The sequence below is a fragment of the Nicotiana attenuata genome, chromosome 1 (assembly GCF_001879085.1).
Source record: "Nicotiana attenuata strain UT chromosome 1, NIATTr2, whole genome shotgun sequence".
In the NCBI taxonomy this organism is placed as follows: domain Eukaryota; kingdom Viridiplantae; phylum Streptophyta; class Magnoliopsida; order Solanales; family Solanaceae; genus Nicotiana; species Nicotiana attenuata.
Window position 1 is genome coordinate 16,692,848 of NC_031989.1, and position 15,931 is coordinate 16,708,778.

Here is a 15,931-nt window from a genome sequence, read left to right on the forward strand (position 1 = left end):
ATTATTGAAAAAATATTTTTCGATGATTAATTAGTGAGTGAAAATTTAAAAACAATGAGAAAATATACATCAAAACTTAATAATATTAATAAGTGTCTTGATGAAACTTTTTAGTACTAAAACTTAATATATATATATATATATATATATATATATATATATATATATATATATATTTGTCTAGATGTTAGTTGAAGCAAGCAATATAAATCTATAAATAAATATAATTATAAATAAAATAACTTCCACCGAAAGTGAATTGAAATAGAGGTTGTGCCCTCTTGTTGGAAAGAGATAAGAATTAACCTGAATTAAAAAAAAATAAAAAAATCAAATTTATCTTTTTATTACACGAAATATCTTTCTTTTGTCCTTCTTTATACTTTAAAATTATTCATATATTTGTCATTAGCATATTATTTCGTATTTGCCTTCACTTTGATAGGCTTTAGTATAAATTGAGTGAATCTTTGGTGTAAATTTACTTTTGGAAAACTAGCTTGAATTTATCCATCACATTTGAATGTTGTTTAAAATTACTCCTCGTTATACTTCATAGGTTTATCAAATTTAATATTCCCTCCGTTCGCTTTTATTTGTCCACTATTGATTTTGCATATCCCTTAAAAAATAATAAATAAAGTACATAATTTACCATGATACCCATATTAATTGGTGTATAGTCTTAATGGATTTGAAAAATAATTTAGAATGAGTAGTTTATGCGAAAGGTTAAACATGAAAAATAATAATTATTTTTTTAATATTAAAAATCTATTTTTGGAATAACGGGCAAGTAAAAGTGAAAGAGGGTGTAATATATACGATACTATTTGCGAATAACAAGTATGTGAATTAACATTTATAAAAGAACATAAAATAAAAAAAATTCTTAATTTTCGATTCATTAACCTAAAAAAAACATAGAAACAAGGAAAGTAAAGAAAATAAAGAGGGGGGAAAGAAGGATAGAAAATGACATAAAAATGTTGATGTGATGAGTAAGACAGCATTATATCCTTTTAGAGTGGTTTTCTGGATTGTGGCCAAAATCCCAATGTTTTTTCTTCCCCCATTAAAACCCCATCAAATTCCTTAAAAACACCTCAACTCTTCCCCCAACTCTCTCTCTTTCTCTCACTAGTCTTTCTGCCCTATTAAAATACCGCCTTCTGCCGGTAGTTTTTGCTACAAAAAGTAAGAGGAAGAGAGAAGACATCAAAACCCCCTTTTTCTCTGCTTCTCTCTTTCTCTATGCTCAAGGGTAGATGTGTTTTGTGCTATAAAAATCCAATCTTTACCATTTGAGGAATAATCTGAGATACCCATTTCGTTTTCTTTGCTGTAAATGCTGTTTTGATTTCTGGTCATTGCTGTTTTCCTCACTGCTTTACTGGTAAATCTTGAGGATTCTACGCAATCTGGCTGGACTCATTGGTTTTGCAGCTGCTGAAGAAAGGTTTTTTTAGCAAAGGTATAATCTTTGATTTCAAGAGAATTTAGTTTCTATAAAAAATGGATTTTTGGGGGTATTGAGATCTATTTGTTTGAGTGCTCATCTCCTTCTTGTAATTTCACTTCCCAAGCCCAAGGTTTATGATTTATTGTGTTCTATCAATTATTTTGTACAATTATGCTTTGTTTGGGGTTTCTTTTGGGTTTTACCCCTTAGAACAACATATTCTTGTTGTTATTTACTATATATGCTAATAGCAAAACATTTAAGGTTTCATGTCGAAATCTATGAAACTGGTGCTTCTTTCTGAATTAGCAAATCTATTACAAGTAGTATTGTATATTTTGGGGGATACTGTGTTTTTGTTTTCACATTTTGTGTCTCTCCTCATTAAATGCATTTTAACTTTTAGTCGGAGGTGGGGATTTTACCTTTTTGCTTCTAAGTACTAGGACAAGTATGTTGATCTTTGTATTGCTTGTGCTTTCAGATTAAGAAATGTTATTCTTCATTTATATATCTGTTTCTTTGCCTTTAAATTCCCAATCTTATACTATGTATATGAGGCATAAAAATGCACTTACCTCTGTTAGTTTATCTGTAAACTTTGGGTGAAGATTCTTTCTCTAATATTTATGATTGGAAATATTCTCCATGTCATTGCATCTTTCTATCTCTTTATTTGTTTTTGTTGGATACAAGTAACTTGGCTGCTCGGGATTGAGGTTTCTTATGTTAAATGAGACATGGTTGAAGTAAACATCACTGTTGACCTTTCATAAAAGTGGGTGCATTGAATTTATTCATGCTGCTCTATTGAGCAATAGTGTTTTGCAATAGTACAATCTGATATAGGTCTTGTGATACATTTCTTATTTAGCTTTGACAAATGCTTTGCTATTACTATTAGGTTTGATGTCATAAGGTCTTGTTATCCTCTGATCTGATCGTAGCATATTCAGTCACTTACTTATGCTAAGGATAACTGTGGTTTAGTGAATCAGATGAGGTTAATTTGTTTTATGTACTACATAATCTCACTCAAATTTTATATTTTTTTTGCTTCTAGAATTTTGTCCCTTTCCATCATCGTCATGGAAGGGGAAACTTCGTGGGTCAGTCATTGCCCTGATTACGTTGCACCAGACATGGTTGAGTTTGATTCATTTTCAGAGCTAAATGATGAAGACAACAGAGAAGCTTCCGTGGTTCCTGTGGATTTGATATTGCCTGATGATCTATTGGAACGAATATTGGCCTATCTTCCCATTGCTAGCATTTTTAGGGCGGGTTGTGTGTGTAAAAGATGGTATGAGATAGTGAAGTCAACAAGGTTCTTATGGAACTTCTCTCAGGTGCTGTCCCAAAAACCGTGGTACTTTATGTTTACAAGCTCAGAGGAACCAGCTGGTTATGCCTACGATCCATCCCTTCGGAAATGGTACGGTGTTGACCTCCCTTGCATCCAGACATCTAATTGGTTCATTGCTTCTTCATGTGGATTAGTTTGCTTCATGGACAATGATAGTAGAAGTGAGCTATATGTTTGCAATCCAATAACCAAATGCTACAAGAGCCTTGACGAGCCTCCTGGTCTCAAGTTCTCTGATTACAGTGCACTGGCTATCTCCGTAAACAAGAAAACTTGCTGTTACAGTGTCACCATTATTAAATCAAAGCAAGTACCTGGTAACTTCTTTCAGTGGGATCTCGCAATCCACATATACGACTCTGGAAAAATGATGTGGGTAACCCCTTTGACTGAGGTCCTAACTGGGTGGAGAGGTGGGGATGAAAGCGTCATCTGTGATGGTGTTTTGTACTTCTTGATCTACTCGACTGGAGGTGGTGGTCCAGACAATCGGCACGGCCTAATCACTTACAACCTCTCAAGCAGATCATCCCATGGTTTGTTGATAAGGAGTTTCATTCCTGTGCCATGTTCTCTAACGTGTGGTCGATTAATGAACCTCAAGGAGAAGTTAGTAATGGTGGGAGGGATCGGCAAACCAGACCGGCCTGACATAATTAAGGGGATTGGCATATGGGAACTTAAAGGGAAGGAATGGCAAGAAATTGCCCGTATGCCACACAAGTATTTTCAAGGTTTTGGAGAATTCGACGATGTTTTTGCCAGCAGTGGTACAGATGATCTGATATACATTCAGAGTTACGGAGCCCCTGCTCTTCTTGTTTTTGATGTGAAGCAGAAACAGTGGAGGTGGTCACAGAAATGTCCAGTGACAAAGAGGTTTCCCCTTCAGCTCTTTACTGGTTTCTGCTTCGAGCCAAGGCTTGAAATGACTCCCTGATTCTGCACTTCAGTGAATGTAATTGGGTGCTCCTTAGAATCCTATTATCTGTTTTCTCTCATGTCTTTTTTGATTTTGTACTCCTTTTTGTTATTCTTTTTTTCCCTGCCATCCTCTCGATACAAAGATTTCGGTGTTCTTGAAAGGTTTATACAACATGTACCGGCCGATGAGGCTGCTAATTTATGAAATGAGAATATTATTAATTTTTTTTTTTTTTTCAGTCTGAGATGTAGATCACACTCATTTCAGCTTCTAAAGGATTTGATTATTATGAATACGTTTGTTGGTCTGTAGTTCTGTGATTGCATAAGCTAGAGTTCTCTCATCTCAGAGGGGATAATGTTTAGCAGTTTAGGCCTAGTGTGTTTTCTTCTCCTTTCCTATAGTAGCAAGCTTTCCCATCACTTTCCATCTTTATGGCAGTATCAAAATAAGATATTTTGGGGTGGGGTGCTTTTCTCTTTCCCTAGACAGTGACAAGTTGTCTTGCAATTTACAAAGTCAAAACTGGAAGATGGGCTTCCTAACTTGTGACCTCATACTCTGCTCTTCAGCAATATCTTTAGACCTCATTTTCACTTCTTTTACCTCTTTCTCACATGAGTCCTCAATTAGGCAGACGCAAATTCAAGATTTGAACTTTATGAGTTCGAGTTTGGGATTCCACCATACCCCGAAATTTATTACTCATACTTTTTAGTCAAATTTTGACATATATAGGATTTGAGCCGAAGCTATTGGATTTTGACGTACCATAACATATACACTGAATCTGCCTCTGTGATTGGAAAGCACATGATTGGCTTGTTTATGGACCTTTTTGATCTTTTAGGGTTGGGACCACATCTAGTTACCAAACTGAGTTTGATGACCATGAGAGTTGGCAGCATGCATTCCACATGGTAATGGGATAAGTGAGCTGTTGTCAAAAGCCATTGGTGATCCTGGTTTCACATGTCCTCAACTACAAAGTTTTCATTGGTTAATGGCTACTCTGTATTTGGTTAGTCAATTCCATGCCTTCAGTGTGTTTTTGAGTTTTAGTTTAGCCATTTTCTTGTTTCTTCATACCAAGAATGAAGAGCATGATTGTGGAAACCCACTTCACTATACACTGATGGCAAGACTGACCAAATTGCACGGAAAATGAAATTTAACAGTCAGATATTCGGTGGAATAGTCGACGCGTGTCCAAGTTTATCGGGACACTACTGTTATAAGAAAATAGAGTAAAATTTTATGTGTAACATCTTCTATTTGTATGACATTTACTAGGTATTTTAACCTCTAATCTAGAGGATGCACTATATATAACTTTAATGTCTGTGAAGTCCAAGAAGAAATTCTTGTTCAAATAATTTCAAGGGGGAAGGGTAGTTACCATACTATTTATATCTTTTCTGTTTCAGGATTGTTGGTGGTTCTATTTTATGAGTCCATAAGATTTTTGAGGTGCGAACAATATAATTCTGTCATCGTTTTATATTACTTTCTCTTTTTATTTTACTCTTTTAGGAACTGCCTATATAGTTCAATTTCATTTAATTATTTAAATTCAGAAATGATGAAATATTTTTTCTATTGAACCATTTTTATAATCATTGCTTAATTTTTTTAATTATAAATATACGCAAAACAAATAACCCCTTATATTTGTCCAAAGAAACTCTTTCATATAAAAATGGATGAAGACAGTATCTTTTATGTTCTCGCATGCATTTGGATGACTTTGTTTAATTTAATATATGAAAAATGATTAACTATAATAAATCTAGATTAGTTAATTATATTTTGTAGCATTGTGTTAAAACAAAATAGAATTCCTTTGTTACTTTGTCGTCTTCACACCAAACAATTACACAAATTCCTCGGTGATGTGTCCTATTGTCCACTCAAGTTTGGAACACAACAAACTTATAAAAATAACAATTTCCAAATTCATGTTTGGAAAATTACTCATATACCAAGATATGAAGCTGGCATACATGTCAGAGGCCCATTTTCATCTTTTATTCGTCTATTTTTTCCACTGGTAGCTTGGGAGGCACCATTGGAATCCATTTTTTTTAAAATATATATGAGAGTTGAAGAAATAGTAGTTTATTTTATGAAAGTTCTATACCATGGAAAAGCTCTGTCTTCTTCTTCCTTTTTTTCACCAAGAGAATATTACACCTAGTACAATTTACTGAGTAGATAAATCTGTCTTATTCAGTCTGCTAATTGTTTCTAAATTAATTTTACAAATAGCTTAACCTGACAATATCATGACAGCAAATTGGGATTATAAGCACTTTAAAATGTAAAATTCTCTTGGGCCTAACGTGGGTCTCTGATCAAAATATTGTTATTCATTCTGGATTTTATTATTTATATTCTTAACACCATTTACATATTTAGGACTGTGTGGAATGTGATAGAATGGCTGAAATTCTTCGACCTTTCGATAGAGATCATGGATTCAAAAGAACTTTGTAGACATTTTACGCTGTTGATGGACCTATTCAGCGTGAATCCGAAATAGTTAAACCAATAGGAAACATGTACAACTTTTGGCATAATCATCTAGCCGTGATACAAAAAAGGGTAATATAATAAAAAAAATTATCTAGTCGAAAAGTTGTCTTGACTCAGAGATGACACACTAGATAAATACTTAATCAATTAATAATAAGGGAAAAACGAGAATGAAATTAAGTTTTGTCTTGTATATTATGTCATCTTCATATATATAATCTGGTTAATTTGAAATACTCAAAACGTTAGTTCATTTTTGGTAGAAATGACACCAGGTAGCCACTCTAAAGGGCTGCTATTTAGAAATTAGCCAGTGTGTCCTGAATTTCAATTTTTCTGTCAATTTTCCAGGACAAAAATATTTTGAATTGTCCTGAAATTAAGATTTTTAGTTTAAAATTTCAGGACAAAATAAGTATTCAAGACCAACAAGATTGTTTCTCTGCTATATATCAAAAGATCTATATCTCTAATTAATATTTTTTATAATTAGTTGAATCCACTCTTTTTGTGTGAAGAAATTCCCAAAGAACACTATATCGGAAATAATATTAGTTTCTGAAATAAAAAATAATGTTATTAGTAAATATTAAATCTGACTGGCTATTTGTGTAACAATCCTTTTAGCATAACTTTTGGGTCTTAGGTGCAATAATAAGCTGCCAAGAAAGGGAATATTCGAGTAAAAATGGCGTGTGGTAGCCACTAAGTAAGGTGGTGTTTATTTTTTGTCCACTAATTCTAATGCTGAGCAAAAATAGCCACTACTCTATTAAAATTATTTTGAAAAGATATTTTTACCCTTTCTTCAATTCTTATATTCCCAAACCCTTGTGTTACTCGTTTAGAGGGAAAATTTGAGAGCGAAAATTTCAGAGGCAACTTTCGCGTGCTCCTCAGTATCTGTATCGTCCTTGCATGCAAACCAGCTGCACTTAATTTTTCTCCTTCGTCATCTTCTCTGCATTGAACGATCGAACTGGTATTTTTTTTTTTTTTTTGCTTTTATGCATTTTTGTTTTTGTATATGTGTAATCGTGATCAATGTTGTGTTTGGCATCAAGTATGTGTGAAATTTCAAAAATAATGATTATAAGTTGACTCAGTGTCGAATAAGGAGCGGATTTTTGTGAGGAAGTTATTCAAAAATTTTTGGTATTGAAATGTGTTTGTGGTTCGATCAATATATTTGATTATGTAAGGACATTTCATAAAAATAGTCGTACGAATGCATAAGCTAACTGTGTTTATGAATTTTTAGTTAACTATATTCATAAAAGTTAAGGACCAAGTGTCCTTAACTTTTGAACTTGGAACTCAAAGTTAAGGACTGAGTGTCCTTAACTTTTGAACTTGGAATTCAAAGTTAAGGACCAAGTGTCCTTAACTTTTGAACTTGAAACTTGAAGTTCAGGACCAAGTGTCCTTAACTTTGGAACTTGAAACTTGAAGTTCATGACAAGTGTCCTTAACTTTTCAACTTGAAACTATAAGTTAAGGACTACCTGTCCTTAACTTTTCAACTTGTAACTCTAAGTTAAGGACCAAGTGTCCTTAACTTTTGAACTTGTAAGTCAAAGTTGAGGACTAAGTGTCCTTAACTTTTGAAATTCGAATTCAAAGTTATGGACCAAGTGTCCTTTACTTTTGAACTTGAAACTTGAAGTTCAGGACCAAGTGTCTCTAACTTATCAACTTGAAACTATAAGTTAAGGACTGCCTGTCCTTAACTTTTTAACTTGAAACTTGAAGTTAAGGACCAAGTGTCCTTAACTTTTGAACTTGAAAGTTGAAGTTCAGGACCTATTGTCCTTAACTTTTGAACTTGAAACTTTAAGTTAAGGACTGCTTGTCCTTAACTTTTTAACTTGAAATTTGAAGTTCAGGACCAAGTGCCCTGAACTTTTCAACTTGTAACTGTAAGTCCTAATCTTTTATGTTTTCCTTCTTTGTAGTGTGCTAATGGAAGGAGATCGTGTGTTCGACTTTGATGTTTGGCGTAATTTAATGAGGTATTGGAAAGGAGATTTACAGTATAAGGAAACAATAAAAAGTTTTTTGTCAAATAGGCAGTGGAAGAAGTTGAGGGATGGTATTTTCGGAAACTTTTTCCGATTAGAAAGTGTGAAGTTCTGTGGTAAACTTATTCACTGTGTATTGCTTTCAGAAATTATAAATAATGACCCTAATTCGATGACATTCAAGGTTTTTTACCATGAAATTAAGTTTACACGTGAAGCATTTCATATAATTACTGGTTTGAACTGTTCTTCTTCACTGGACATCAAAGGTTTGCATGAAAAAGAGAATAGGCTTTCGAAAGTCTATTTCCCCGGAAAGGATAGAGTTGAGTTGGGTGATGTGACGACCCGGCCGGTCGTCTTAAGAATTTACGCCCCGATCCCCTACTAACTGCTTTCCCTAAGTCTATTTCTGCTAAATTGAATTGCCGGGATGTTCGGTTTTGAGTTTCGGAGAGTTTTGGGACACTTAGTCCCTAAATGAGAGCTTAAGTGTTGGAAAGTTGCCCGTAGTCGGAACAATGTGAAGACGGCCTCAGAGTGGAAATCCGATGGTTCCGTTAGCTCCGTTAGGTGATTTCAGGGTTGGGAGCGTGTTCGGAATGTATTTTGGAGGTCCGTAGCTAATTTAGGCTTGAAATGCCGAAGGTTGAATTTTTGAAATTTCCGGTCCGATAGTGAGATTTTGATCCGAAGGTCGGAATGGAATTTCGGAAGTTGCAGTAGCTCCATCATGTCTTTTGGGATGTGTGTGTAAAATTTTAGGTCATTCGGACGTGGTTTGGTTAGGTTTTTGATCGAAAGCGTGTTTTGAGAGAATTTGAAGTTCTTAGGATTAAATCATTGATTAAATCGTGTTTCCGACGTTGTTTTAGGTTGTTTAAGGATTGGTACAAGTTTGAATGATATTATGGGATATGTCCGTAGGTTTGGTTGAGGTCCCGGGGGCCTCGGGTGTGTTTCGGATGCTCAACGGAGCATTTTGGAGTTGTGAAAAATTGCAGAAAATCCTTCAGCAGTGCGACCAATTTTCTTCTTTGCGTGCGCATGAAGCCCTCCGCGTTTGCGAAGCTTCATCTTTTTCCTCCTTCGCGTTCGCAGCTAATTCATCGCGTTCGCATTGTTCTATGTGGCTCTGAGGGTTGAGCCTATTTTTTTGTGCATCGCGTTCGCACTACCAGTGTCGCGTTTGCGTAGCCTTGTTAGCCCAGGCCTTCGCGTTCGCATGCTGCTCATCGCGTTCGCGAAGGGCAATTTGACAGCCTTCAATTTTTCCTTCTTCGCGAACGCGTGACTTCCTCCGCGTTCGCGTTTCTTTAAATAACTGGGCAAATATAAACATTTCAAAACGAGGATTTAGCCATTTTACCAAAACTCAAGCTAGAGAGCCCAGATTTGAGGGAGATTTCGAGGGTTTTTTAGAGGGATTGATTGTGTAACGATTCTAAACACCTTTTTGCTCATAACCCACTAATCTTATCACGAATTCTCCTTTTAATTTCGGATTCTAGATGAAAAAAATTGATAAAACTTCATAGACCGAATTTTTGAGTTTTGAGTGGGTGTTTGAACTCTGATTTGAGAGATTTATATATGGGTGGACTCGTGAGAGTAAGAGGGTTCTGAAAATGTTAATTTCATCCGATTCTGAGACGTTGGCCTGAGGGGCGTTTTGGTCATTTTATCTAATTTCACGTCTTAGCTTTGAATTAGATAGTAGAATCAGTTGTTTGAGATGTTATTTACGATATGTAATTGTATTGAATAGATTTGGGCCATTTGTAATCGAATACTCGTGGCAAAAGTGTGATTTCGAGTTGATTTTGGAGCCGGTTCGAGGGTAAGTGGCTTGTCTAACCTTGTGTGGGGGATCCTTTCCCCTTAGGATATGATATTTGGTAATTGAATGCCTTGTACGTGAGGTGACGAGGACGTACTTGAGCTAATTGTTGAAAATCCGGTTTTACTTTAAGTACTTAAAGTGATTTCTTTTCTTACTTGCTTTATTCTACTGGCAAATATAGCCTGTGTTAGTTTAGAAGAGTATGCTTAGTTGAATTAATTGCCTATTTGCTTAAACTGCCTTAATTGCATTACGTGAAGCACGTTAGGCTAGAATTTACTGTTTACTTATTACAGACTTAGTATTTATTTTGATGTCCTTGAGCTGTTGTTGTGTGTTTTAAATTGGGACTACGGGACGGCATCCCGGGAGATCCCCTGTGCGTATTTATGATCTGGTTGAGATGCGGGATACCAAGAGATCCCTGACACGTGTTTTGAGGATACCAAGAGATCCCTAGAGTGTATATTGAGGATACCAAGAGATCCCGATTATTTATCTTGCTGTGAGGGGTATTTCCTTGTAGTTTGCCTTTATCTTTGTTTCCGTTATTGCACTATTATTATACTGTATAGATCTTTATTATCGGTTCTCAGTTTTACTGCTTATTGCCCTGTTATTTCATTTTATATATATATATATATATATATATATATATATATATATATATATATATATATATATATATATATATATATATATATATATATATATTTATCTCAATAGTCTGACGCGTGTCCAAGTTTATCTGGACACTACCGTTATAAGAAAATATAGTAAAATTTTATGTGTAACATCTTCTATTTGTATGACATTTACTAGGTATTTTAACCTCTAATCTAGAGGATGCACTATATATAACTTTAATGTCTGTGAAGTCCAAGAAGAAATTCTTGTTCAAATAATTTCAAGGGGGAAGGGTAGTTACCATACTATTTATATCTTTTCTGTTTCAGGATTGTTGGTGGTTCTATTTTATGAGTCCATAAGATTTTTGAGGTGCGAACAATATAATTCTGTCATCGTTTTATATTACTTTCTCTTTTTATTTTACTCTTTTAGGAACTGCCTATATAGTTCAATTTCATTTAATTATTTAAATTCAGAAATGATGAAATATTTTTTCTATTGAACCATTTTTATAATCATTGCTTAATTTTTTTAATTATAAATATACGCAAAACAAATAACCCCTTATATTTGTCCAAAGAAACTCTTTCATATAAAAATGGATGAAGACAGTATCTTTTATGTTCTCGCATGCATTTGGATGACTTTGTTTAATTTAATATATGAAAAATGATTAACTATAATAAATCTAGATTAGTTAATTATATTTTGTAGCATTGTGTTAAAACAAAATAGAATTCCTTTGTTACTTTGTCGTCTTCACACCAAACAATTACACAAATTCCTCGGTGATGTGTCCTATTGTCCACTCAAGTTTGGAACACAACAAACTTATAAAAATAACAATTTCCAAATTCATGTTTGGAAAATTACTCATATACCAAGATATGAAGCTGGCATACATGTCAGAGGCCCATTTTCATCTTTTATTCGTCTATTTTTTCCACTGGTAGCTTGGGAGGCACCATTGGAATCCATTTTTTTTAAAATATATATGAGAGTTGAAGAAATAGTAGTTTATTTTATGAAAGTTCTATACCATGGAAAAGTTCTGTCTTCTTCTTCCTTTTTTCACCATGAGAATATTACACCTTGTACAATTTATTGAGTAGACAAATCTGTCTTATTCAGTCTGCTAATTGTTTCTAAATTAATTTTACAAATAAGATTTAACCTGACAATATCATGACAGCAAATTGGGATTATAAGCACTTTAAAATGTAAAATTCTCTTGGGCCTAACGTGGGTCTCCGATCAACATATTGTTATTCATTCTGGATATTTTACATTCTGATCACGCCCAACTATGCCTTATAAAAAGGATTAAGCGGTCGCTGCAAATATAATCCGGTTTACAAGTCCGGAGTCGAATCCCACAGAGAACTAAGGTTTAGCTACAGCTGTTCACTATCACCAAGAAGACAAGCTTGAACAATTCCTAACTTATAGATATTAAGATTCTTGTGTTTAACTACTTAACTAACAAATTAAAATAGTAAATTAACAACTAACGATACTGAGGGTTAGAGAAAAGATTAAGGAGGTCTAGAGTTATGATTTCCCCTATTGTCGGAATCCTTCCCGCTATGTCTTCTATAATTTTGCCTAAGTATTCTCTACCGATCATGAGCACTCTTATTACCGTAAATCTCTCCCGAGTAANTATAATTTCGCCTAAGTATTTGAGCACTTCCTTATTTACCCGTAAAATCTCGTCCCCGAGTAATTTACCCACAACTTTTACTACGACGCACTCTCCCGAGCTACGCTAGCTGGCTTTTAATACAGCTCACTTCAGATCGCGCCCAAGGCTTCGTTATCCCTAATCCCATCTTTAAACCCTCGGTTATTGATCCATCATATACTCTGGGAGTGGTGTTGTTCAACAATTACCTAAATATGCACTCTCTCCCGAGTTATGCATACTAAATAGGCACAGCTAATTGAGAGCTCTTCAACCAACTACAATATAAATGTAGTTGAACAAATAGAGAAAAGCTATGGCTCAATTATATAAAAACATAACAAGAATTTATCCTACAAAAGGTTCTATCAAAACTCTAGATAACAAATTAGCTATTCATAATAGTATGTAAAACTACAATACTAAAAGTCATAACCAGTTGTTGCTGATACCTTCTTCTCGGTTCCTTCTTCCATAACCAGAGCTCGGAGAAGGAAGAGATAAGAGGGCCCTATGGAGAATGTGGTCAGAAATCCATAACCAACAATGAAAAATAGGAAGAGGAAGGAAGAACTCGTAGAAGAATTCTCCGCCTTGCTCCCAATGTGTTCTTGCCTCCTTAGGTCGAATCTATGTCCAAAATATGTCCCCTCTTCTTCAAAATAGGTTTAGGACCCCTTTTATACAAGTTGGAATAGTGTAGGGCCGAAATAAACTTTTCCCGGACGAAATAGGACTTCTTTTTGACGCCTAGAGGGGCGCGGCCGCGGTCAAAACGCGGTAGGACCGCGGCCAGACAAGCTCTCTAATTTCTGCCGCGGTCAGTTCCGCGGCGCGGTTTCGACCGCGTTTTTCACCCTGTTCCGTTTGGAATTTGGAAAAACGTAAAACATGAAAGTTGTAGCCCTTTGAATTAGATTTCCAACCATATATTGTGGAGCCCAAATGGAGTTCTGAGCGAAAAGTTATGTCTATTTTACTAGACAGTGCGCAATATGCCTCCTCAAGTCTTCGTTCGTACTTAATTATCAAATTTGACCCCCGAACACGATCCCGGCTTAATTCCTTGAGCTTTTACTCAGACTTCAAAGCTTCAAATCACTTAAATTCATTCCATAACATCTATATAGCTCGGAATCACACCTACAAGGCATAAAACACACAATTAGTGCAAAACACTAGCGATTAAAGCGCAAACTCAATTAAAGTGCAGTAAATTCGAGTATAATAAGAGACTAAAATATGCAATTATAGCCTATCATCACATCCTATAGCAAAGGTTGATACCTTATTTAATATAAATAAATACTCTTTTAGGAGTTTATCGCGTTAATTGATTCACTTACCGTTTTTAAACAGATGAAGACCTTTTTTTTCGCAAATTCTGTTACTGTATTCACGAATACAGCTCGCGAATATATATGAATACAATCTATACGTTAGCTGTAATTCCCTTTTTCCGCTGACTTTTTCTATTTTATTCATGAATACATTAGCTAAAGACATCGAATACACTCTATAACAAATTAAAACATAGCTATAGGAAGTAATTTAGTAAATAATAGCTATAGCAAGCTAATAATCACTAAAACATAGTGATTTTTGAAATCTCTTTTATAATTTATATTCTTAACACCATTTATATATTTTGGACGGTGTGGAATGTGATAGAATGGCTGAAATTCTTCGACCTTTCGATAAAGATCATGGATTCAAAAGAACTTTGTAGACATTTACGCTGTTGATGGACCTATTCAGCGTGATTCCGAAATAGTTAAACCAATAGGAAGAATGTACATCTTTTGGCATAATCATCTAGTTGTGATACAAAAAAGGAAAATATAATAAAAAATTATCTAGTCGAAAAGTTGTCTTGACTCAGAGATGACACACTAGATAAATATTTAATCAATTAATAATAAGGGAAAAACGAGAATGAAATTAGATGTTCAGAAGTGCACCCATCAAATCATGCTCAAATGGTCACCACCCCCAAGAGGCTCCTTCAAACTAAATACTGATGGGGCAGCAAATGGCAACCCAGGAATTGGCGGAGCTGGAGGCATATTCAGAGATCATAGCGGGAATTGGATGTTAGGTTTCATGGAAAACCTACCACAAACATCTAACTTAGAAGCTGAATTTAGAGCCCTCATCAGAGGCCTTCAATTAGCAGAACAAAACAATTTACTTCCGCTTCAAGTAGACAATGATTCGGCAGAAGTAATCAATATGTTAATAGATGGCAACCTAATATTTGACCCTCTAATTTGTGAATGCAGATTGTTGACTCACAGGATGGGCAGCGTGGTAGTAAGACACTCTTACAGGGAGCAAAACAGAGTAGCTGATGCACTGGCAAAGGAGGCAGCCAAGAAAAATTTTTTGAACAAAAAGTTACTACTAGCAGTTCCTCCGGTGTTTGCCAATGATGTATTTTGGGCAGACACCCTAGGAACTGAACTTCCTAGGATCTTTTTGGGTTGTAATATAGATACAATTATGCAAAACTTTGCATCCATGAGTACTTTAAAGTACCCCAGTAACTATTAAGGCAGTGTAACTCCCTCTTCTAACTAGTTAATTTATCATCCTTTTGACCAAAAAAAAAAGAGAGAATGAAATTAAGTTTTGTCTTGTATATTATGGCATCTTCATATATATATATATATATAATCTAGTTAATTTGAAATACTTTATAATCAATTAATAATAGCCAAATGATATTTACTTCGAACTCCTGTAGGAGTGATTCATCAAAGCATAGAGTATGATTGGAAGCCTAAATTTTGTATGGACTGTGCAAAAGTTGGGCATACCACAGAAGACTGCAGACATAACAAAGAAATAGGAACAAATGGAGCATTTGTAGAACAGAACAAAAGAAGGAGAAGGGGCAAAAGAAGAAGGAAAGTGGAAACTAAATGGGTAGCTAAAGAGGTGACTGCTCCAACAGCTGAAAAAGATGATGCTACAAAGGAGACTGAAACTAAAGAAAATGCAGTAGTCTCACAAATGGAACATAGGCAGCTGGACAGGAATGAATTTCCAGCACTCTCAGAAGTAATAAGGAATGAGAGAAGATATGAAAAGGGAGTGGTTGTGTCTACTGTGGAAGAACCAAGTTGTTCTACTAGCCAAATTAATACCACAAATAGATTTGAGATTCTGAATCAAGGTGGTATTGCAGCTGATACTGGGCAGGGTGGACAAATCCACCCTACACCTTCATGATAATTAGTATTTGGAACATTAGAGGGCTGAACAAGCCCTTTAAACAGAAGGAGTTGGTGCTCTTTCTGAAGAAGAACAAGGTAGAGGTAATGGGGCTAGTTGAGACAAGGGTGAAAGAGAATAAGGCAAAAAGAATAGCCCGGAAGACTGCAAAGGACTGGGAAGTACAGTATAACTATAATTGTGCATATAATGGGAGAATTTGGTTAATATGGAAGCCTCATATCCATA

General features: G+C 35.0%; 1 protein-coding gene across 1 annotated transcript; it reads left to right on the forward strand.

Annotated features, from left to right (window-relative positions):
• LOC109207663 (F-box/kelch-repeat protein At3g61590) lies at window positions 1,031-3,986 on the forward strand. Its single transcript, XM_019370660.1, has 2 exons — window positions 1,031-1,474; window positions 2,526-3,986. The coding sequence occupies exon 2, from the start codon at window positions 2,551-2,553 to the stop codon at window positions 3,766-3,768; it is 1,218 nt and encodes a 405-aa protein (XP_019226205.1). The 5' UTR covers window positions 1,031-1,474; window positions 2,526-2,550; the 3' UTR covers window positions 3,769-3,986.

Bases quoted from the DNA above. Each gene is read 5' to 3' on its own strand.
- LOC109207663 (XM_019370660.1), top strand. From the start codon at position 2,551: ATGGAAGGGGAAACTTCGTGGGTCAGTCATTGCCCTGATTACGTTGCA.